Raw genomic sequence first — 22,321 nt, 5'->3', positions numbered from 1 at the left:
AAACTTATCGAGAATTTCACAAGAAAAACAATGGTGTGCTTGGCTTTAACGTTACTTTATTCTTTCATGAGTTATTTACAAGTTTCTGACCACTTATAAAATGTGTTCAAAGTGCTGCCCATTGTGTTGGATTGTCAATGCAACCCTCTTCTCCCACTCTTCACACACTGATAGCAACACCGCAGAAGAAATGCTAGCACAGGCTTCCAGTATCCGTAGTTTCAGTTGCTGCACATCTCGTATCTTCACAGCATAGACAATTGCCTTCAGATGACCCCAAAGATAAAAGTCTAAGGGGCTCAGATCGGGAGACCTAGGGGGCCATTCAACTGGCCCACGACGACCAATCCACTTTCCAGGAAACCGTTTATCTAGGAATGCTCGGACCTGACACCCATAACTTGTAAATAACTCATGAAAGAAATTCTCGATAAGTTTGATGTGTCACATGACCCTCTTCCCATTGAAAAAACTAAAGTTGGATGCAAAATGGTCAACACCCAGCTTGAAAAGTTTCCCCCCTCCCATATACTAATGTGCCACAAACAGGAAGTTAATATCACCAACCATTCCCATTTTATTTAGGTGTATCCATATAAATGGCCCACCCTGTATATTTAGATCATCTTGGAGAACAAGTGTTCTGCCCTGTCCAGTGGAAAACCAAGCCAGTCAAAGAGCCCACCGAAATGAATGAGGATCCACTAAAAACAATGGACACCCATAAACTTTATTGCCAAGCGGACTATGCTCTACAAAAATCTATTTTTCTGCTTTATCACCAAACCCATAGAATCTGGTAAATGTGTCTGTGAATGTCAACTCTAAATAGCAAGAGCATATTGCAATACAGACCTTCTCACCAGGGTATCCTGTTCGACCTCTTTGACCAGAAGGGCCTGGGAAACCCTGTAAATTAAAAATATGATTAATATTTTACCTCTCCACAATCTGAACCACCCTATACCACATAAACCCCATGTCTAAACCCCACGTCCGTTAATTGATATCATACATGCAGATGCCATTAGGTCCCTATGAATTATAATAATTTATTTTCTCTTTCAGCGGTGTAACTTTTGAGGTGTCAGGTCAATAGACGGCTATGCAACAAAGAGCATCATTGCGCAAATGACAATTCCCTGTGAGCTAAACAGCCTGGACTCCAGGTAAATACATTTGGCGTAAACCCTAGATTTCTTCTTCTGATGTGTTCAGCTCACAGAAGATTGCTTAGATTGGATACATTGTAGCAAACCCACAAAATTAAGAAGTGTACACAATAAATCTTTCCACTCACTGACAGCACTTAGAGATCTTGAAATTGGTCGACTGAGATTTAAGTGCAGTAAAAAGCTTTAGAAATGTTAATTACGCAGTTTTTATTCTTTTATTTACATAAGGCCGGACGACCCTTTTAAGCCATATACCTCTTCCTCAATAAAAACGTATGCACTGAAAGATATCATCCTATACTATACACTTACATACATGCCCACAGCTCCTTGGGGCCCTTCAGGGCCGTGCTTTCCTGTGAAGCCCTGGAAGATAGTATAAAGCAGGTCAATTATGATGTGCAGAGAAAAAAAGTTTTCAATAATTATGGCCTATCCCAAAGAGTGTGTACACCACTGGCAACAACTGATGAGAAGGTTGGGGTTCTTTTTTTTTTATCTGAACTTGGGAACCATCTGCACTTGTATCAATATCCTGCATATGGATCTGCTTACCCTTTCTCCCATAGGTCCCGGCTCACCATCTGGCCCTAGCCTACCAGGAGGCCCCTAGAATAAAAACGAAGAATATGACTAAGAAAATTGTATGCGACGCCTTGTCCATAGGCTTCGTCTGGTATTGCAAGTCAACCCTGTTCATGTGAATGAGGCTGAACTGCAATGCACATCCATTTTTTTATTTTAGAAACTCTTTTAAGGCCTCTACTCACTGATGGGCCTGGAGGTCCATCTCTGCCTATCTGTCCACGTGGTCCTGCTATACCCTAAAGATAATAAGGAGACACAATATATACATTTTAAAAGCCATTCGGTTGAGTAATAACCATATTAAGTATTCTGACTTTCTTTAAAGACATGTTTATAGTCGTTTTAGCAAAAATGGTTTCTCCAACCATGTTCTAAACAAATCGTAAGGACATCAATGGGACAATTACAACCACATGAGGCTAAAAGAAACATTAACAACCCAATTAGAAATACTTACTGGAGGTTCTCTGCTCCCAGGAGCCCCTGCTGCACCTGAGGGCCCCTGAAATAAAAAAAAGAAATGTTTTTCATGTATACAGGCCAGTCAAGTCACTGAAACACAGCTATAATACCATGCAGCTGATGCCAATGGCCAAAGCAGGAGAGTAGGCAACAAGCAGCAAAGATCTTATATAACATAAATTATTCATTCGATTTCTGCATTATGTATTATGTATGTGCACCTCTGTTGATTCAAAAAAGACATAATACTCTTGTCAACAGTTCAGTAAGACCTCATGCAAATGTCAGGGCTGTGTGCTCGGAGGCTGTATGAGGCGCACGGAGGCTGTATGAGGCGCACGGAGGCTGTATGAGGCGCACGGAGGCTGTATGAGGCGCACGGAGGCTGTATGAGGCGCACGGAGGCTGTATGAGGCGCACGGAGGCTGTATGAGGAAAAGGAGGCTGTATGAGGAAAAGGAGGCTGTATGAGGAAAAGGAGGCTGTATGAGGCGCACGGAGGCTGTATGAGGAAAAGGAGGCTGTATGAGGCGCACGGAGGCTGTATGAGGAAAAGGAGGCTGTATGAGGCGCACGGAGGCTGTATGAGGAAAAGGAGGCTGTATGAGGCGCACGGAGGCTGTATGAGGCGCACGGAGGCTGTATGAGGAAAAGGAGGCTGTATGAGGCGCACGGAGGCTGTATGAGGAAAAGGAGGCTGTATGAGGCGCACGGAGGCTGTATGAGGCGCACGGAGGCCGTATGAGGCGCACGGAGGCTGTATGAGGCGCACGGAGGCTGTATGAGGCGCACGGAGGCTGTATGAAGCGCACGGAGGCTGTATGAGGCACACGGAGGCTGTATGAGGCACACGGAGTCCCCGTGGCTCTGTTCGATGGACCTGTAGGTTCTCCAAGTGCTTCCGTATAGTGCCTCCATATTGTGCCTTATTGCAGAGATATTCTACTCCAGAACCAAGGCTAGGTTCTAGGGGAGAATACAATAAAGTAGGTGTCTGATGGAGTATGCAAGACTATCTATGCCTCCATATGAAATCAGAGGCATATAGAGGTAGAGTAGAGACCCATAGATGTCTAGAATTCAGAGGTTGTATGAAGCTGTAATACAATCGTGTGCATGAGCTCTAAGCGAAAAATATTATAGAAGAGCTAAAACAGATATCAGTAGTCAGAGTGATGTAGAAGAAAATTATACAATATCAATCACACTTCAAGATTGTGCTGCTAGATGTTATATTATCCTATTTATCCTCCTGTAACGTGCTGATTATCAAACGTTCTGGATTAAACAGTTACATTGCATACAAGTGTAAACAAAGAGTTAAAAAGATTAGAAAGGATAAAGAGACTAGATAGGTGCTGGGATTTGTGAAACGCCTGGTGCAGGGCCAAGTGCCATGCCATATAATGGGTATATATATAGTGCATAGTGGGAACCTGTATACCAGGCAGTCCTTCTGCGCCGTCTGGACCTGGAACACCCCGATGACCCTAAATGTGGAATTAAAAAAAGTGCATTTATAGAATATATGAATTTATTATAGAACATATATATATAAATGATAAATTCACACAAAGGGGTTGTCTGGGTTTATAGAAAAGGGGGTCTCCCCCTCCCCCCCCCCAGAAACAGCTTCACTCTTCTCCATTGGCTGTGTCTGCTATTGCAGCTCATCCCTATTCATTTTAATAGCTCAGACAGCTCAAGGTTTACTGACAAAGGATTCTTCAGAGCAGAGCAAGATGAGTAAAGATGAGCCATATGTGTTACAAACTGCAATATCACAGACTAGTAGTAGTAAAGTTGAGACTGAAACTTACTAACTTCAACACTAAAGGTCCCTTTCGAGGAACTCCGGATATATGTTCAGTGCCTGCTGCCGTTATATTAGTTCCTACATGCCCTCCTGGTTTTTAGATGACAATGTTTAATAGAGTCACCTCCAGGAGCCGGACATATTTCCACATTGACAATTTGTTTACCAGAACCGCATTACAGCTGAACACATGCGGAAGTAGTAGCAGGTGTATGGAAGACCTCAGAGACGTGTATGCATCATATCTTGAATAGTCATTTAAAAAAACAGTATAAAAGACATTGAGATAACCACTTACTGGAGGTCCTGGTAGTCCAACAAGACCCCTCTGACCCATACGTCCCTGGAAAAAACAAGATAGTATTTTGTAAATCACACAGGCTAATATTGGCAGCGGCGGCACAAGACTTAGTATCAGGCATCCGACAATACGTGGTTACAGTGAAATATTACTGCAGCAATGAATACCACGAACCAGCAGCTATGTCCTCAGGTTTTAATGGTTCCACCTGTAAAGTGGTTCAGAAGGACTACTAATTTCTTATAATTATAAAGATCGGAACAAAGTAGGGCCTACAATAGGCTCAGTGTTTAGAACAACCACCTTCCTAAATTTGTGATAGGTACAGACAGCCCAAAAGGTGCCTAGTCTTTTTACAGAATCTTTAAGACAGGTGGGTCCATATTAATGGGCGGGGCCTAATAAGCCATGCGCTATTTGCCTGAGATGTTTAAGAAAAGCCTTGAGCTGTTTTGTTACCCGGTTTCCTCTTGGGCCTGTCATTCCCCTTGGTCCATCTGGCCCACGACTCCCCTAAATTCCAAGGGGCAAAAAGGAAATATTTGTAATATATGATAGGAAAAAGATTATGTATTTTTTTTTAAAATAACAAGGTTAATCAGTGTGTTTTGTGCAACTTAATAATTCGTTTTTTATTAAAGATTTACTTTTTGAGATACAGCTGCTTTGTATTCTGTATTCAGAGCAGCTGTATCATTCGCTAAGACCTGAATCCGTTAATCAGTTTAGTGTCAGTGGGTCCTGCGTGAATCGATCACATATAAGTTATGAACTTAGATGTGATAGATAACATGTGGATCCTGCGTGTCCCCGACCGGTACAGGATTCAGCGTAAGATACAGCTGCTCTGTATACAGAATACAGAGCAGCTGTTTCTCAAAAAGTAAAAATAATTTTTAATAGAAAGTAATTATAAAGTTGTACAAAACACACAGATTGACCTTTTATATATATATATATATATATATATATATATATATATATATATATATAAAATCACATTCAGAGGTTTACATAGCCTTTAACATCAATGGTAAAAACATAAAAGGGCTGTACAGGATTGGAGAAACATAGCTGCTATCTCCAAAAACAGCGTCACACCTGTCCACAGGTTATGCGTGGTATTGCAGCTCAGCCCTATTCCCTTCAATGAAGCTGAGCTGCTGTACCAGACAAAACCCATGGTCAGGTGTGGAGCTGTTTCTAGAAGAAAGCAGCCATGTGTTTTAAGACACTCAGATTAGTTCTGAATTCTCACTCCCATCATGAAGTTGCACATCTTGTCCACTTACAACACCAGAGGTCCTCACACTGAGCGTTGGGTACTATTGCACCTAATGGAACTGTAGTAGTCCAAAGAAAGGCCTCTTGTTGTGAAAATATAGGGTAACTACCCCCAATGACAACTAGCCTCCTATATACAATAAATGATTTGAAATACATATAGAATTCAAGTTTCTAAACCAAATAACATCACCATGAACTAACCTTTGGTCCATCGCTACCATTTGCACCAGCAGGTCCTATTTGTCCTTCATCACCCTGGACCAAAGAGAAACAATATTAAGTGTATACATGTAAAATAAACGGACATTGATAAGAAATTGATGATACAATGTAACAACTTGTATGAGCCTCAAACAATGTTAGGCTATGTTCACACGGGGTATTTTAGCCGAGTTTTTTGACGCGGAAACCGCGTCACAAAACTCGGCAGAAACGGCCCGAGAACGCCTCCCATTGATCTCAATGGGAGGCGTCGGCGTCTTTTTCCCGCGAGCAGTAAAACTGCCTCGCGGGAAAAAGAAGCGACATGCCCTATCTTCGGGCGCTTCCGCCTCCGACCTCCCATTGACTTCAATGGGAGGCAGGAGAAAGCGTATATCTCGCTGTTTTATGCCCGCGGCGCTCAATGGCCGCGGGCGAAAAACGGCGCGATAATTGCTGTTCACACGGAGTATTTTGGGGGAGGAATATCTGCCTCAAAATTCCGTTTGGAACTTTGAGGCAGATATTCCTCCCCCAAAATACTCTGTGTGAACATAGCCTTACAATGGACAGAGATAAAACAGGTAATGGGTATGTACAGAAGAAAGTGTTCTATGTCCAGAGGTTTTATTTGTCTATTCCAGCTAAAGAGCTGGTCTAATGTATGACTAAACGTGCTCAGCAGTCAATTACCTACAAAGTGGAAACTGGAAATTGGACTATAAACATTATAGACAGACCAGGAGATTTCACTATTTGACCTGAACTCTCCAGTGACTAAGGCCAGCATTATCCTGAAATAGGACCCATCAACTCTCCTCACATGTCTGTTTTAGTAGATACTTATATTTCCCATGAAATAACAATGCTGGATTATTTTAAAAAAAAAATATATATATATATATCCTGAATTGTACCATTCCTCTGTTATTTCTCCTGGAAATGTATGAATAATTTGGGCGTTACCATTCATCCTGGCAATAGGGTCTGTCTAACACTGTTAGCACGAATTGTAAAGTGTCATCACGCCTCATTAACCAAGTTGTCATTTTATTCATACATTTCCAGGAGGAATAACAGAGAAACTGAATAATACATAGTTCATGAGGAATATAAATATTTGTTAAAACAGACATTTCAGGGGAGCTGACAGGTCCTCATAATATATTAGCATATTTTTATTTAAGTCAGCCCCCATACATGTAGGCTATATCATTGCACATCATGTTAAACTCACTAAGACTCCGGATGTGCCCATAAGTCCCTTCGGTCCTGGGAACCCTATAAATCCAGGTTGTCCTTGTTCCCCAGATGGACCTTTAGGGCCTGGGTGTCCAGAAGATCCCTAAATAAGACAAATTAGTTGTTAACGGAGCTGAATTTAGGCATGAATCACCAGAGACCAGCCAATGTATAGTAATGGATGTTCATCCACCAGTGAGATAATGGGAAATATCTCCATATATGTTGGGGGCAAAAATATTACCTTGTCTCCTTTGACGCCTGGATCTCCTTTTTCTCCTTCTGCAGCAGGCCGACCCTATGACGATGAGCACAGTGTAACCAAGTTATAGTTGATCTGCCCTACAATAATAATCAGTCTAATCAATATGCTAAATAGTATTGTATCTGCCCCCACAATATTCACTTATTGCCCTGTTGTTGACTGAATCCATATTCTCTTTCATATCATACTCCGGTCAATTGATGCGTGCCTTCCCAATGTGGTTCTATCACTACATTACTGAGCGTCCTGTGAAGTTTAGGCATCATGCACATGGAGCCGTAGGCACTAGATTTGCAAGCGTATGGCGAATTCGACAGAAAAATGCTGTATGCCTCTGATTTCATACAGGAGGAAGAGACCCACAGAGTTCTCCGAGTGCGGTATTATGACTTATTACAACTCGGAGGTGGTCAAAAGACGTAATACGGTAAAGTGTGCAGGAGCCCTTACGATAATTCTACGAATCCTATTTTCTTTTCATTGCCCTTTCCATAATATTTGGTCCTGAGAAATGCTCCCCTAAGGCCTTATTTACACGAACATGTTAAACGACCGTAGGACGGCCGTTGAAACAGCGGCCATCCCACGGACCTATGTAATTCAACATGGCCGTTCACACAGCCGTTGTTTCAACGGACCGTGTGAAGGGTTCGTGGGAAAATAGGACATGTCCTATCTTTTCACGCATCACATATCCCTCCATAGACTCTCATCTATGGGGGATGCGTGACATCGCGTCCCGCAGCGCCAAGCACGGATGCACCTCGTACGTGAAAAACAGCAGTTTTTCATGTCCGAGATGCGCAGCGCTTGTGTAAATAAGGCCTAAGTCTGTATGAAATTCGTATATGTATATCAGTTGCCTCAACAAAGGCTTTAGTAGAGTATTTTTTTTTTATTGCACTACTAAATCAGGTTCTTTCTGAAATTTCCAATAATGATTTGTATATTTCTGAATCCATAAGCATTAACATGCGGACAACTTTACAGTACCTTGTCTCCTGGCAGCCCGTTCATTCCAGGCCATCCAATTAATCCCTGCGTAACAAAAAATGTATTGCAACCTTATATAAAGCCACATACGAAAGCCTTATTGAAAAGCACATTGCTACAAAAGACAAGAGGAGTTACTACTAATGGCTACATGGATTTCATTCCTCTCTTATGCCTCTAGTGATTTTGAATATGTCTACCATCTAGTGGTCACATTAGTAATGGCATATCTCTCTGACTATCAGGCCCCCAACGATCCGCAAGATCTTCAGAAAAAGCAGTCGGGCTCCCTCATAAATTTTGGCCAGGAGCATGCGTCTGCAGAGAACGAGCCAAAAGACGTGGGGTCCCTCCGGTCCTGTGATTGACGGAGATGGCAGAGGTCAGACCCCCACCAATTGTAATGTTATGGAAATTCTAGATGGGAATACTCCAGGTAAAATTGATTCACTGTTTTATGCCTAGTGCAGGGTCTGAGGGAGCAGGGCATGAAACAAGGATTCAAAAACACCAGGGAGAATTCCAGTGTCATGCAACACCCCTTCTGCACAAGGCATATCACAGTGTAGCAATTCTACAAAGAGTTTTCTTTTAAAATGTATAATTGCTTATGGTCTCAGATAAGCTTCAAAACTTACCATAGGCCCTTCTGATCCTCGTTCCCCTCGCAAACCTGGAGGTCCTACTTCTCCCTGCAAAATGGAAAACATTATTTCACTATTTAAGGCACAAAAAACTAGTTCTTAGACTGAGAATATGGACAACAATCCAAGAAACATTTATAACAAAGGTGCAGATCCCTACCGTGGCTCCTTTATGGCCTGGCGGTCCTTCAGCTCCTCTCATGCCCTAGAACAAACCACAGTACAATGACATTTACATGGCCATGATGATTAGGGCCCGGCCTCTGCCCAGCTTTGCCTGTTGCCGATACCAGCCCTATCCATGGTCATTTATGTATATTGTGCGTTTTGGGTTGATGGCGTTGATTTGACAGGTAAAGACCATAGCAGTATATTGTTACCTGTGGTCCTCTTCGTCCTGGCGGTCCGCACAGTCCTTCTATTCCAGAAGGGCCCTGTATACAGATGTAAACAGTACATTAAAGTATGCTTAGTTAGATTTTTTTAAATAAATAAATTTTTGAAAAAAGTGAGAAATCACAGTGCAGTCAAATATATATATATCCGAATCCCTCAGATATATTGCATGTACTCAGGCGGTAGTGCAGCAGATCACAGCTGATCTCACTTTTGGAATCCCTGTGATCAGCTGTTACCTACCTTGTGCCACAGCCTAAATACATTGCAAGGCACCCATTAAAATCAAAGGACAATCCTTCAGACTCTCTTTATCAAACAGAAGCGGAAACTGAGCAGAAAACCACTTTAAAGTGGATCTATCAGCCTAATATGCTGCCCTATGTAAAAGTCAATCAGCGGCCAGAAGGGCGGGGTGGGGTGGATTGCTCCCCTCATGAATACAACAGACTCATAACTTTGATTTCATTGTACTCTTTTAGCACTCTTATTAGCCACATGGCACTATTTTTTTTGTGCCTTTAGTCTACTAGGAGTACGAACCTGTAGCTTGAAGGGCAGCATATTCAGCCAACAGGTTCAATTTATTTATTATTTTTTTTTTTAAATTACAATTGGCATAAGTTAAACATAATTTAAAAAAATGTTCCTGTTTCTCGCTATTGCTCTTATATACTTGTATTGCGCCCTCTAGTGTTTGTTTATTCCCTGTCAGACTGTCTACCTAATGTGTCCAGTGCTAGTGAGAAGAGGCTGATGCTAGTGCGCCAATTCTTATTGACGGGCATGCACAATAGTAGGGATAACTCTGCTGCACATGTAGAGGATACAGGTGGTAGAAATGAGCTACTGGGCATGTGTGCCCACTGGTACTGGACAATATTAGGTGTACAGTCCTGGCCAAAAGTTTTGAGACTGACACAGTGTTTTTGGATTTTTTTAGTCACATGTTTCTATGGTAATTGAAGTATAATTATAAGCATTTTATATGTTTTTAAACCTTTATTGACAAATACATCAAGTTTATGCACAGACTCAATATTTGCAGTGTTGACCCTTCTTTTTCAAGACTTCTGCAATTCGCCCTGGCATGCTGGATTCATGGCAAGGAATGACTTTACAATTACTTACAATTCATCTGATCACTCTTCATACCAATCAAGAATTAATGCAATTGGCCACTATAAAAACTGAAGCAGAAAACTTTGTGAAAACCAAAATTTGTGTCAGTCTCAAAAGTTTTGGCCAGGACTGTACATTCTTAGAGAAAACAAAAGGACACCAGTGGGTGCCATAACAAGTATGTAATAGCAATATCTACACAATGGAGCATTTTTTTTTATATATTCCAATTAAAAAATTGGATTGTTTTGCTAAGATTGGAAACAAAAATATGTTAAAAAAAAAGCTTCTGTTAAATTTAATTTCTTCCAGCGTACCTGAGGTCCACGGTGGCCACCAACTCCTGCAGGTCCTGGATCTCCCTAGTAGTGGGAAGACAAGAAGACAAATTTATTGTCACGCTAAAATATTTATTACATCGTTTCATAAGAAAAAGTTTCAAGTACAAAAATGTGTAGGTATTAATCTAATTTACACTGCACTCCTGAAGTTGAGTACAAGGTGAAGGAGTAGGGTCTTAACCTTGGCATACACACGATGGCTGTCGGCCGACTGCTCTATGAACACACACAATTGCTTTACGTTATTTCTATGGCAGGATGGAGATAAATGGCTGCTTTTCTCCAGGAGAAACAAAGTATCTGACAAGGTAAAATACAACTAAGGGCCTGTTCACATCACCGTTCGCTTTCCTTTCCGGGGTTTCCGTCGGGTGAACCCCGCAACGGAAAGTGAAAATGAAACCACAGCTTCCGTTTCAGTCACCATTGATATCAATGGTGACGGAAACATCGCTAATGGTTTCCGTTCGTCACCATTCCGTCAGGTTTCCGTTTTAACGACGGAATCAATAGCGGAGTCGACTGCGCTATTGATTCCGTCGGAAAAACGTAAATCTGCCGGAAAGGTGACGAACGGAAACCATTAGCGATGTTTCCGTCACCATTGATATCAATGGTGACTGAAACGGAAGCTGTGGTTTCACTTTCACTTTCCGTTGCGGGGTTCACCCGACGGAAACCTCCGACGGAACCCCGGAACGGAAAGCGAACGGTGATGTGAACAGGCCCTAAGGCTATGTTCAAATCTGCGTCAGGGCTCCGTTCTGACGTTCCGTTGGAGCTTTCCGTCGGGCTGGAGCCCTGACTGATGCAAACGGAAACCATAGGTAGTCGACTACGCTATTGATTCCGTCAAAACAACGAAAACCTTGCACAACGGAGACAAACCATTGGCACCGGATCCGTCACCATTGAAATCAATGGTGATGGAAACGGAAACCTATGGTTTCCGTTTGTGTGAGTCAGGGTCCCGTTCCGACGGAAACTCAGACGGAATGGGACACTGGCGCAGATGTGAACGAAGCTTAATCCTAACCTTGTTTCCTTTGACGTGTCATGTTCACATTCTGGATCTACCGTAGGTACCATTGCCACGTACAGTGAATAGTCAACATCTACCTCTAGCATGCGGCCCCTGGGGCTGTCATCTGCGGCCCGCGGGACACAGAGCCGCTAGTATCGGCTCTGCTCCGAGACTCTGGAATTCCCTGACATCGCTGTCCACATATGAACAGCGATGTCTGGGGCTTCCCCAGAGCCGGAGTCCCGAGCAGAGCGCTGGTGTCGGCTCTGCTCCGGGACTCTGTGGAATTCCCTGACATCGCTGCCCATATATGGACAGTGTGTCAGGGTCTTGCCCAGAGCGGAGCAGAGCGCTGATGTCGGCTCTGCTCCTGGACTCTGTGGAATTCCATGACATCGCTGTCCACATATGAACAGCGATGTCTGGGGCTTCCCCAGAGCCGGAGTCCCGAGCAGAGCGCTGGTGTCGGCTCTGCTCCGGGACTCTGTGGAATTCCCTGACATCGCTGCCCATATATGGACAGTGTGTCAGGGTCTTGCCCAGAGCGGAGCAGAGCGCTGATGTCGGCTCTGCTCCTGGACTGTGTGGAATTCCCTGACATCGCTGTCCACATATGAACAGCGATGTCTGGGGCTTCCCCAGAGCCGGAGTCCCGAGCAGAGCGCTGGTGTCGGCTCTGCTCCGGGACTCTGTGGGATTCCCTGACATCGCTGCCTATATATGGACAGTGTGTCAGGGTCTTGCCCAGAGCGGAGCAGAGCGCTGGTGTCGGCTCTGCTCCTGGACTCTGTGGAATTCCCTGACATCGCTGTCCACATATGAACAGCGATGTCTGGGGCTTCCCCAGAGCCGGAGTCCCGAGCAGAGCGCTGGTGTCGGCTCTGCTCCGGGACTCTGTGGAATTCCCTGACATCGCTGTCCACATATGAACAGAGATGTCTGGGGCTTCCCCAGAGCCGGAGTCCCGGGCAGAGCGCTAGTATAGGCTCTGCTCCGGGACTCTGGGGAAGCCTCTGACATCGCTGTCCATACATCGACAATGATGTCAGGGGCTTCCCCAGAGCAGGAGTCCCAGTGATGTCAGCAGCACAGCTGGAGTCCCAGGAAGAGCCTACTAGCGCTCTGCCTGGTACTCCAGCTCTGGGCAAGCCCCTGACATCACTGGGGCAGCCTCTACAGAGGGCACTGTGGCAGCCTCTACAGAGGGCACTGTGGCAGCCTCTACAGAGGGCACTGTGGCGTTATCTACAAGTGGGTGTGTGACAGTATCTGAAGAGGACACTGGCATTATCTACAGAGGGCACTGTGGCCTTATCTACAGAGGGCACTGTGGCCTTATCTACAGAGGGCACTGTGGCATTATCTACAGAGGGCACTGTGGCCTTATCTACAGAGGGCACTGTGGCCTTATCTACAGAGGGCACTGTGGCCTTATCTACAGAGGGCACTGTGGCCTTATCTACAGAGGGCACTGTGGCCTTATCTAGGGGTGTGTTGCATTATCCACAGAGGGCACTGCGGCAGCATCCACAGAGGGCACTGCGGCAGCATCCACAGAGGGCACTGCGGCAGCATCCACAGAGGGCACTGCGGCACTATCTAAAAAGGGGCTGCCCAATCTTGACATGTGTGCTAACTGAGCCGCCGGACTGCATTTAGCGACACTTAAACTGGAAAGCTGGATTGTTGAAATAAGCACTTGGAGAAATATTTCAAATTTTAAACCTAGCGCTATTATTATAGTAATGTAGTATTATTATTCTAGTAATATAGTGTTATAGTCGTTCAAATAACTAATTGATTAACAATAATTTTGTATTGTATCAAATTTGAAAGTAATTCGGCCCGTCAACTTCCCATTTTTTCTATATGCGGCCCACTTACCCGGCCGAGTTTGAGACCCCTGCCCTAGGCCATACGGGTGCTGAATTTACTAAATTATTGGACTGATATGAAGACAATTGACTGTAATCCAATGCATGTCACATTTCTGATGTCCGGGTCTTCACGCTCTCTTTTTACTTATATTACATTGGCCAATTTTTTACTTTATCCAACACTAGGCGTGGTGTTTCCACTGAAATTTGATCATAAATTAACTCTGATCCATCTAATATATCACATTTTTTACTGAAATTGGATCAATAACTCACCTGGGACCCATTTACCCCCTGGGCACCTGGGCATCCCGGCTGTCCCTGTTCACCCTACATAAAGCAGAGAGGCACAGATAAGAAAGCATTATTACCAGAGAAGATTTCCATTGGTTATAGCCTGGCTCTGGCTTCATCTGAGCTTTATGGTAGCTGGGCTCAAAATGAAAGAAGAATTAAAATAATAGATGAAGACGCTATGACCATATGAGGGTCTGAGAACGGGGTCATTAAAAAAGTAAACTGTATCCTCCAGTGTTACCCCACAAATGTGGAGAAAAGAGTGTATAATGGCCACTTTGTCTAAGGCTACATTCACACGAGCGTATCAGTGTAAATCTGGTCCTTGTACGTTGCGTTATTGCATCTGTGCTTTGCAAGTGGCATGTGTTTTTCACGCACTCGCAAAGCACCTCTTTTTTATTTTTCAATGGAATTGATGCACAAATGATGCACAGCACACGGATGTGCATCCGTGTGCTGTGCGTGATTTTCACGCACCCATTGTCTGAAATGGGCGCGAACGTGCGTGAAAAACACACCAATATAGGACATGCAGTGAGTTTCACGCAACGGACACACGCTGCGTGGAAACTCCTGCATGTGTGAATGGCCCCATTGAAATCAATGGGGCCGCGTGCTGTGCGTGATTTTCCCACACAAGTTTTACGCTCGTCTGAATGAGACCTTACTCCAATCCGACCAGATAAGATTTTGATTGGATAGGAGATTACTTGTCAATCATTGCTAGATGCCTCTGTCTAAATCTCAGATCCCCTGATTCAGATAGCCTGTTGGTTGGCTTTGTAGGTATTGTCTAGTCCAGTGGTCTCCATCATGTGTCTATCCTGCTGTTGGAAAACAATAACTTACTGCATGTCCTGACAGCTGGGGAGCCACAAGTTGGAGACCACTGGTCTAATCCATGGTGGAGCAACTTCTGTCTTGTTCCTGATTCATAATTAAAGTTGATGTTTCCTGTGAGCTCTGAGATTACAATGCCTATTTGTAATTTTAGATAGTTCTTTGGACTTGTTTTAGGTACTTTTGCTTTTCTAACATCCTGTTCCGGCAGTGACCATCATCAATCTAAAATCAGCCTCTAAATGACTAAATACGGGATATTACTTACCTCTGGACCAGAGGGACCCTGGATCCCGGGAGCACCGGATTCTCCCTGCAGAAATAAGACACATAGGTTGAAGCAAAAGCACTTAAAAAAAGGGTAAACCCCTCTCCCCCTCCCAAACGTAACTTTCAGCTCTGAAAATAATACAAAATATACTCAAAAAGATGTCACAATTCATATTTGCCAATTAAAGAATGAAAACCAAAGTATAAGTGTATAACTGAGGAAGCGTGTCATCTAATTTGGTCAAGTTCCCTTCAACAGCCTATAGGTGACGTGGAATATTTACTAACACCAAAATTAATTACATAAATGCCGCAAACAGCACCACCTAGAGACCAAAATAAAAAGAATAAAATATTTATTTACGTTGCTTAGATAGTGCCAGTGTTGTTGGAGTGTGGAAGGAAACAATACAACCCGGAGGAAACCCACACAAACACGGGGGGGGGGTTGGGCGACATACAGGCTTCATGCAGATGTTGCCTTTGATCGTATACAAGCCAGCAGTGCTAACTACTGACATTAACTGATTGTGATTTTGGTTTGGATAAGACAGTTTATTCTGTGTATTTCTGGCAGCGGACCACGTCTCACCATTACTCCTGGAATTCCATGGAAACCCTGGAGTCCTTTTAATCCCATGGGGCCCTAAAAAATAGATATCCAATTAGGATTCGAAATGAAAGGACTTCTATTATAATTGCCGTTCTTGCAGACTTGCAATCTGCTTCTTTATAGATATCCATAGTTAACAAACAATCCTAACAGGAAGGAAGGTCAACGCTTACCTGCACCCCTATCGGCCCTGGGGGTCCGGGCTTTCCTTTTGTGCCCTGTAATGAAAAAAAAAAAGCGCATTTTATGAAGCATTGGTATTCCTTAGAGTTCTAATAACTATTATCTCTATATTGCAGCCTGTTCACATCACGCACTATGGCCAGCCTCATGTTTATTCTAATCTTCTTTATATACCCCTTGTTGAGGCATGACAAATTGTGTCCATCTCATCCTCTTACACCATGGTTTCAAAGTCTATAGCTATCAGGCTGTATAGAAACGAAAAGTCCATTGCCAGTGAAGAGTCATTCGCTGCAATGACTATTTGTGGTAAGTTACGGTAGAACAGTGCCCCTAGAGGCCAAAGAAGGACAGTGTACTGCTAGCTGATGGGAGACAATATCCTGTATTAACCATATCATAAAAATGCTACTACGCTAAACCCTATCACCTGCACTATATAGGTTATTTATTAAATGTTACCTTGGTTCCTTCGATACCATTTTCCCCACAGGATCCGGGACCTCCGTGAAAACCCTAAATGTAGACAAGACCAGAAGTGGCTTTGAGCTGAGTACAAACAAATACTGTTACATTATAAATAAAAGTCAATGGATAGCAAAGATTTTCACACAGTTTCTCAGCTATCAGGTGTGATCGTGGCTAATTTATCATGATAGGTCCAACCATCAATCTGGGGGGTTGAACTTTATTAGAAGCTGATCTGAAAGCGTAGGAGGGATCGAACATCCTACCTATGGAAGACGGGATCCAAAATGTGCACGCTCTGCAGGGTCAAACAAATTCTGCAGACATTGCTGGTCTAACAGAGTCCCCAAATCTTCAGTCAGAAAGTTTAGTACTAAGACAACTCTAACCTGCCCATCCCCCATCATAACCACCAAATACTTAGGCAAACCAAACTTTCAAGGATGCCGGATAGAAGCAATTTCTACCCAAAGAAGAACTTTTAATTATGGGTTAAATTAGGTTTTCATTGAGACTTCAGTCATTACAACCAGTACATGGGGACGTCAGAGGCTCAGGTTTGTGCTATGGATGTGATTGTATACTATATCCATTCATGTTGCTTTGCCACAGAGTGATATTACCAGTAAGGCTATGTTCACACGCTTAGAAAAAAACGTCTTAAAATACGGAGCTGTTTTCAAGGGAAAACAGCTCCTGATTTTCAGATTTTTTTTTAATTAACTAGCATTTTTTACGGCTGTTTTTGGAGCTGTTTTCCGACAGAGTCAATGAAAAGCGGCTCCAAAAACGGCTCAAAAAGTGACATGCACTTATTTTTCGCGGGCGTTTTTTAACGCGGCCATTTTCAAATGGCGTAACAGACGACGTAACGACGTAACAGAACACAGTTTTTCCCATTGAAATCAATGGGCAGATGTTTGGAGGCTTTCTGCTTCCAAAAATAAGCCGTTTGAACATGCCCTAAGGGTTGTCTTAGCAACAGAAAGGCATTGTCCAACCGAATACTGGTTCACGTCATGAAATATTTTTCTCTATCTATGACTAGTGCACGGAAAAAGCTCAGATACAGCTGATATTCTGTAGGAGCACAACAAAGACGACAAAAAATGTATCCAACCCCGTACTACACCAAAATGGCTCTACAGGATGAAATGGGCAATGCCAGAGGCTGGTCATTAAACTGACAAATAGATATGGACAGGATAGCCGGCCCCCGGCTTATGACTACACCAGAGCCCTGCACTTCCGTCTTACAGGTTGGAGCAGAAATTCCTAGAAGCCTTGAGAAATCTCTGTTGCTGCTTTTGAAATTCCACCCCGGGCAAGGTCCTTACATTGTCTCACAAGGGTAACATCGTTATATTCTCACAGCTCAGTACAAATACTCCTACGCGGTAATCCTACTATTTTCTCACCACACCGTCTACTAGACTATGACCACAGAATAATCTACAATGTCACACCTTTAAAGGCAGAAAAAATTGACCTTATTTGAGAGTCACATTTGCCTATGAAAGCTGGCAGTAAGTGTTAGGCTATGTTCACACGGAGTATTTTGGGGGAGGAATATCTGCCTCAAAATTCCGTTTGGAACTTTGAGGCAGATTTTCCTCTCCCTGCACGCCGATTTTCGCGCCGTTTTTCGCCCGCGGCCATTGAGCGCCGCGGGCATAAAACAGCGCGAAATACGCTTTCTCTGCCTCCCATTGAAGTCAATGGGAGGTCAGAGGCGGAAGCGCCCGAAGATAGAGCATGTCGCTTCTTTTTCCCGCGAGGCAGTTTCACTGCTCGCGGGAAAAAGACGCCGACGCCTCCCATTGAAATCAATGGGAGGCGTTCTCGGGCCGTTTTTGCCAAGTTTTGCGACGCGGTTTCCGCATAAAAAAACTCGGCAAAATACTCTGTGTGAACATCCCCTTAAATTTCCCAGCAGCGCCACCACAGGGAAAATTAAGCATTACACAGTGCCTAATTATATTAATGGGTTTTGTGTGTAGTGCAGGACAGGACAGATCCTCCAGAGCAAGAGATGCTCTTTGTAACCGCTTTTCACTCTGGCCAAGAGATGAGGATCCTGAACAGGGGACCCCCCCCTCTATTAACTCAGAATTCCCTAATCGGGTATATGAAAATGGCTCTTCTAAACTGGACAACCCCTTTAACTGTTGGTACTATAAAACTATAACAATGACTGTAAGGGGTTGTAATTATGAGAGCTGCAGAGGTAGTAGTAGTAACACCCAGGCCCTGTTGCCTGAGGGGGCCCTAAAGTCCCTCTGCCACATTAGAAGACACCAGATGGCACACGACAGATGGGGGCCCTGGAGCTTCAAGTTACGCCTCTGCCTGTAACGTTTGTTATTATTCCAGTTAATATATATATATATAGGACAATGTATAATAAATATTTAATCAATTTAAACATTCAGGACTCACTTCTTCTCCTCGGTCTCCAGGAAGGCCTTGATCTCCTTTAAAGCCTTGAACTCCCTTTAAAGGAAAAACATTTACATTAGGGTTTAAATCTTTCTATTTTTTTTTTATTTTATTATGTTTTTTTATACTATACTGCCACATACACTATGTGTTGCCTCTCAAAGGACCAGCACAGTCCTATCACATACAACTATATGTCATTATATGTTCTCGTCTGATATTACGAGGGTAATTTAATCCTCATCAAATGGACATTAAAAATACACAATCCTACATATACCAAGTACAAACTAAATCACCAATCACCAATCTCTCAGCTAAATAGGTAGGTGGGTAATAAATGGCTTTCATACTATTCATACTATTGATGCGGTAAATCTCACCTTGGGTCCGGGTATTCCTGGAGATCCTGTTTTCCCACCTAGGCCAGAATCTCCATCCCTTCCAGGAGTGCCAGCTATTCCTTGTATTCCTGGAGGGCCTGGCAACCCCTGGCATATAGATAAACATCCAATAAACACTCTTGTACGGGATTTGATATTAGCCAATACAGAAGGACATCAGGATTAGATAGAATTTATGGACGTACATACCATAGAGGTGCCCTATGCAGCTGCTGTGGGACGCATGGGGAAGGGGGAGAGGGCACTACAACGTTTGCAAACAAAATGGAAACAATGACCCTTTCATGCGCTTAAAGGGGATGTCCAATGCGGACAACCCCTTCTTTAAATGATCCAGCAGGTGAAAGTTTCAGAGATCAGCTGGGATTGCTGGGGGAGCTGAGGGCGGCAGCACATTTCTATGATTTGTATTGATAAATCTCTATTGCAAACACCAAATGACTGATTGGTAACAGAAAAATCCATACCATGTGACCACGCTGCCCTTTGACTCCTGGCTGACCTGCGGGTCCAGTCATACCCTGTGCATAAAATTAGAAGATTTAAGAAATTCAATTTACTGTCATATTTATTACCAAATATTTGCATCTATCTGTAGTTATTGATCAATGTATGTATGGTATAGCTTTCTGAATAAGACTACAGTAATCACTTATATATTGTGAATTTCTTACAACCCAAATAGAAACCGTGCAGGATACAAACAGACACTGCGCTCTATAGAAACCATTTACAAATGAGTTCAGAATAAAGACTTTTGAGTTTTAAAAGAAAATGTTGACATTAATAAAAAGAATATTCCTGAGGATATATATGTATTAGATTTCTCACCGGAGTGCCCGGCCTTCCGTGTATACCAGGGAGACCTGTTTCACCCCGACTTCTCTAAGAAAGGCAAAAAAGGTCAATATTAGCACGGACTAGTATAAAACAACAATGAGAAGATATCTAATTAAACTGATATCATTATACTCTATATAGTATAAGTCAAAATATAACAAGGGGGAGGGAACAATGGCTGAAGGAGGGGGAGGGAACAATGGCTGAAGGAGGGGGAGGGAACAATGGCTGAAGGAGGGGGAGGGAACAATGGCTGAAGGAGGGCGGGGTCAGATTTCTGCCATTGCTATATCACCAGCATATGAATACAATAATACACTGTTACAAGAAGGTATGTAAAGGTAGAACGGAAAAAAATAACAGTGACCACAAGAATTTCCTGTACAAATAAAAGCCCTGCGGTGCCAGCTTGTTTGGACACGTGTAGTAAACAGCTCTACAGAGGCATAATAGTATTTATACGTGAGAACTTACCGTATACTATACGTGACGCCCATGCAGATTCTACAGCAGTGAAATTATATATATATATATATATATATATATACACACATATATATATAATTTGTCACCCGACAAAATGTATTTTGTACCAGCAGTGGAACCCAAAAATTTTAGGCCCCATGCCAACGAACGTGCTTTTGCGGCCGCGATTCCCCCGAAAATCAACGGGAGAATTGCTGCCCCATTCATTCCTATGGGGCCATGCACACGACCGTGGTTTCCACGGTCCGTGCATGGCCCCGGAGCCCGGACCGCAGAAAGAATGGGCATGTCTTATTACGGCCGCGTTCTGCGGTCCAGGCTCATAGCAAATAATGGCCGCGGCCATGTGCACGGCCCACGTTTTGCGGGCGGCTCGCGGGTGATACTCCGCAGCCGGCCGGCCCGAAAATCACGGCCGTGCACATGGCTACGGTCGTGTGCATGAGGCCTTAGGCTTCATGCAAAAGTTTGGCATCCGTATCTCAAGTTTTGGCGTCCTAAATATGGTGGTAATACATTTCAATAAGGCCATGCATGCTAGTGTATAAAAATACGGAATCTGCATTAAAATTGCAGCATGTTTTTTAGAATTATATATATTTAACCGGGTTCTCTCCTAAAAGCAGTCTTTCCAGGTGATACAACACCCCACACTGAAGACACTGCAGGCAGCAATATGGTTCACAATATGGAACGGCCTGAAATGTACATACAGTAGTTATTTGGATGAGGCCTTAAGCTGATGTGAAAAGATGACTAATTCTAACTATTGTTTAAGTTTTTTTTTTACAGCTTTCTAATATACTTTGCGTTTCGGTTCCGAACAATTTTCAATATATTTGGTTGCTGTCAGTTAATGGAAACACTTCTGTTTACATGAAGAGGTAGCAAATGTGTACGTAACCCTGAATTAAAATGCATATTTAGGGGGTTTGTGCCATTTGATTTATACAACATGCCTAACACTTTGAAGGCGCAAAATATTTTTTACTGTAGGGCTTCTTTCACTCTAGCGTTAGTATATGTTTACCTCTCTTACGTCAGAAGATGAGAGGCTCGAAAGATTAAATGGAAAGCAACCAAACGGAAACCTAATGGACGGAGACAAACGGAAAGCAACTGAATGAAAATAATTACCATTGAAATCAATGGTTATTCTAACGGAACCGTTGCTTTCCGTTTAATCTTTCGATCCTCTTTTCCTCCGACGGAAGAGAGGTAAACGTATACTAACGCTAGTATGAACTTAGCCTAACACAAACAATAATTAAGACAAAAAACAGAGAACTTTAATGTCCATAAATATTCACCCCCTTAAAGTCAACACTTTGTGGATCCACCTTTTGCTGCCATTACAGATGCAAGTCTCTTGGGGCATCTCTTTTAGCTGAGCACATTAGGATTTTTGCCAATTCTTCCAGGCAAAACTGCTCCAACTCCTTCAAGTTAGATGGGTTGTGTTGGCATACAGCGTATTTAAGTCATGCCACAGATTCTCAATTGAATTGATGTCTTGGCTTTGGCTAGGTCATTCCAAGACGTTTACATGTTTCGCCTTAAACCCCTCCATTGTAGCTTTAGCAGTATGTTTAGGGTCATGGTCCTGCTGGAAGGTGAACCTCCGTCCTAGTCTCAAAACTCTGACAGATTGAAACAGGTTTTCCTTAAAATTTGCCCTGTATTTACTGCCATAGATTTTTATTTTTTTTCAATCTCGACCAGTTTTTGATTCTCTGCTTATGAA

General features: G+C 43.2%; 1 protein-coding gene across 5 annotated transcripts in view; it reads right to left on the bottom strand.

The window, feature by feature from the left end:
- The window catches only part of LOC142659190 (uncharacterized), a 169,532-nt gene that overhangs the window by 23,655 nt on the left and 123,556 nt on the right, over positions 1-22,321 (bottom strand). For all 5 annotated transcript variants that reach the window (XM_075835052.1, XM_075835053.1, XM_075835054.1 and 2 more), the window contains 25 exons: positions 20,083-20,136; positions 19,719-19,772; positions 19,231-19,338; positions 18,848-18,901; positions 16,403-16,456; positions 15,931-15,975; positions 15,737-15,790; positions 15,143-15,187; positions 14,011-14,064; positions 10,810-10,854; positions 9,355-9,408; positions 9,135-9,179; positions 8,969-9,022; positions 8,331-8,375; positions 7,317-7,370; positions 7,068-7,175; positions 5,831-5,884; positions 4,802-4,855; positions 4,340-4,384; positions 3,662-3,715; positions 2,221-2,265; positions 1,946-1,999; positions 1,731-1,784; positions 1,488-1,541; positions 856-909 (listed from right to left, as the gene is read on the bottom strand). In XM_075835052.1, coding sequence (XP_075691167.1) covers positions 856-909; positions 1,488-1,541; positions 1,731-1,784; positions 1,946-1,999; positions 2,221-2,265; positions 3,662-3,715; positions 4,340-4,384; positions 4,802-4,855; positions 5,831-5,884; positions 7,068-7,175; positions 7,317-7,370; positions 8,331-8,375; positions 8,969-9,022; positions 9,135-9,179; positions 9,355-9,408; positions 10,810-10,854; positions 14,011-14,064; positions 15,143-15,187; positions 15,737-15,790; positions 15,931-15,975; positions 16,403-16,456; positions 18,848-18,901; positions 19,231-19,338; positions 19,719-19,772; positions 20,083-20,136 — 1,395 coding nt within the window. The remainder of the gene's footprint in view (positions 1-855; positions 910-1,487; positions 1,542-1,730; positions 1,785-1,945; positions 2,000-2,220; positions 2,266-3,661; positions 3,716-4,339; positions 4,385-4,801; positions 4,856-5,830; positions 5,885-7,067; positions 7,176-7,316; positions 7,371-8,330; positions 8,376-8,968; positions 9,023-9,134; positions 9,180-9,354; positions 9,409-10,809; positions 10,855-14,010; positions 14,065-15,142; positions 15,188-15,736; positions 15,791-15,930; positions 15,976-16,402; positions 16,457-18,847; positions 18,902-19,230; positions 19,339-19,718; positions 19,773-20,082; positions 20,137-22,321) is intronic.

Source organism: Rhinoderma darwinii, chromosome 8 (genome assembly GCF_050947455.1).
Source record: "Rhinoderma darwinii isolate aRhiDar2 chromosome 8, aRhiDar2.hap1, whole genome shotgun sequence".
Lineage (NCBI taxonomy): Eukaryota > Metazoa > Chordata > Amphibia > Anura > Rhinodermatidae > Rhinoderma > Rhinoderma darwinii.
Note: the sequence above shows the minus strand (reverse complement) of the source record. Positions and strands in the feature narration are given on the sequence as shown.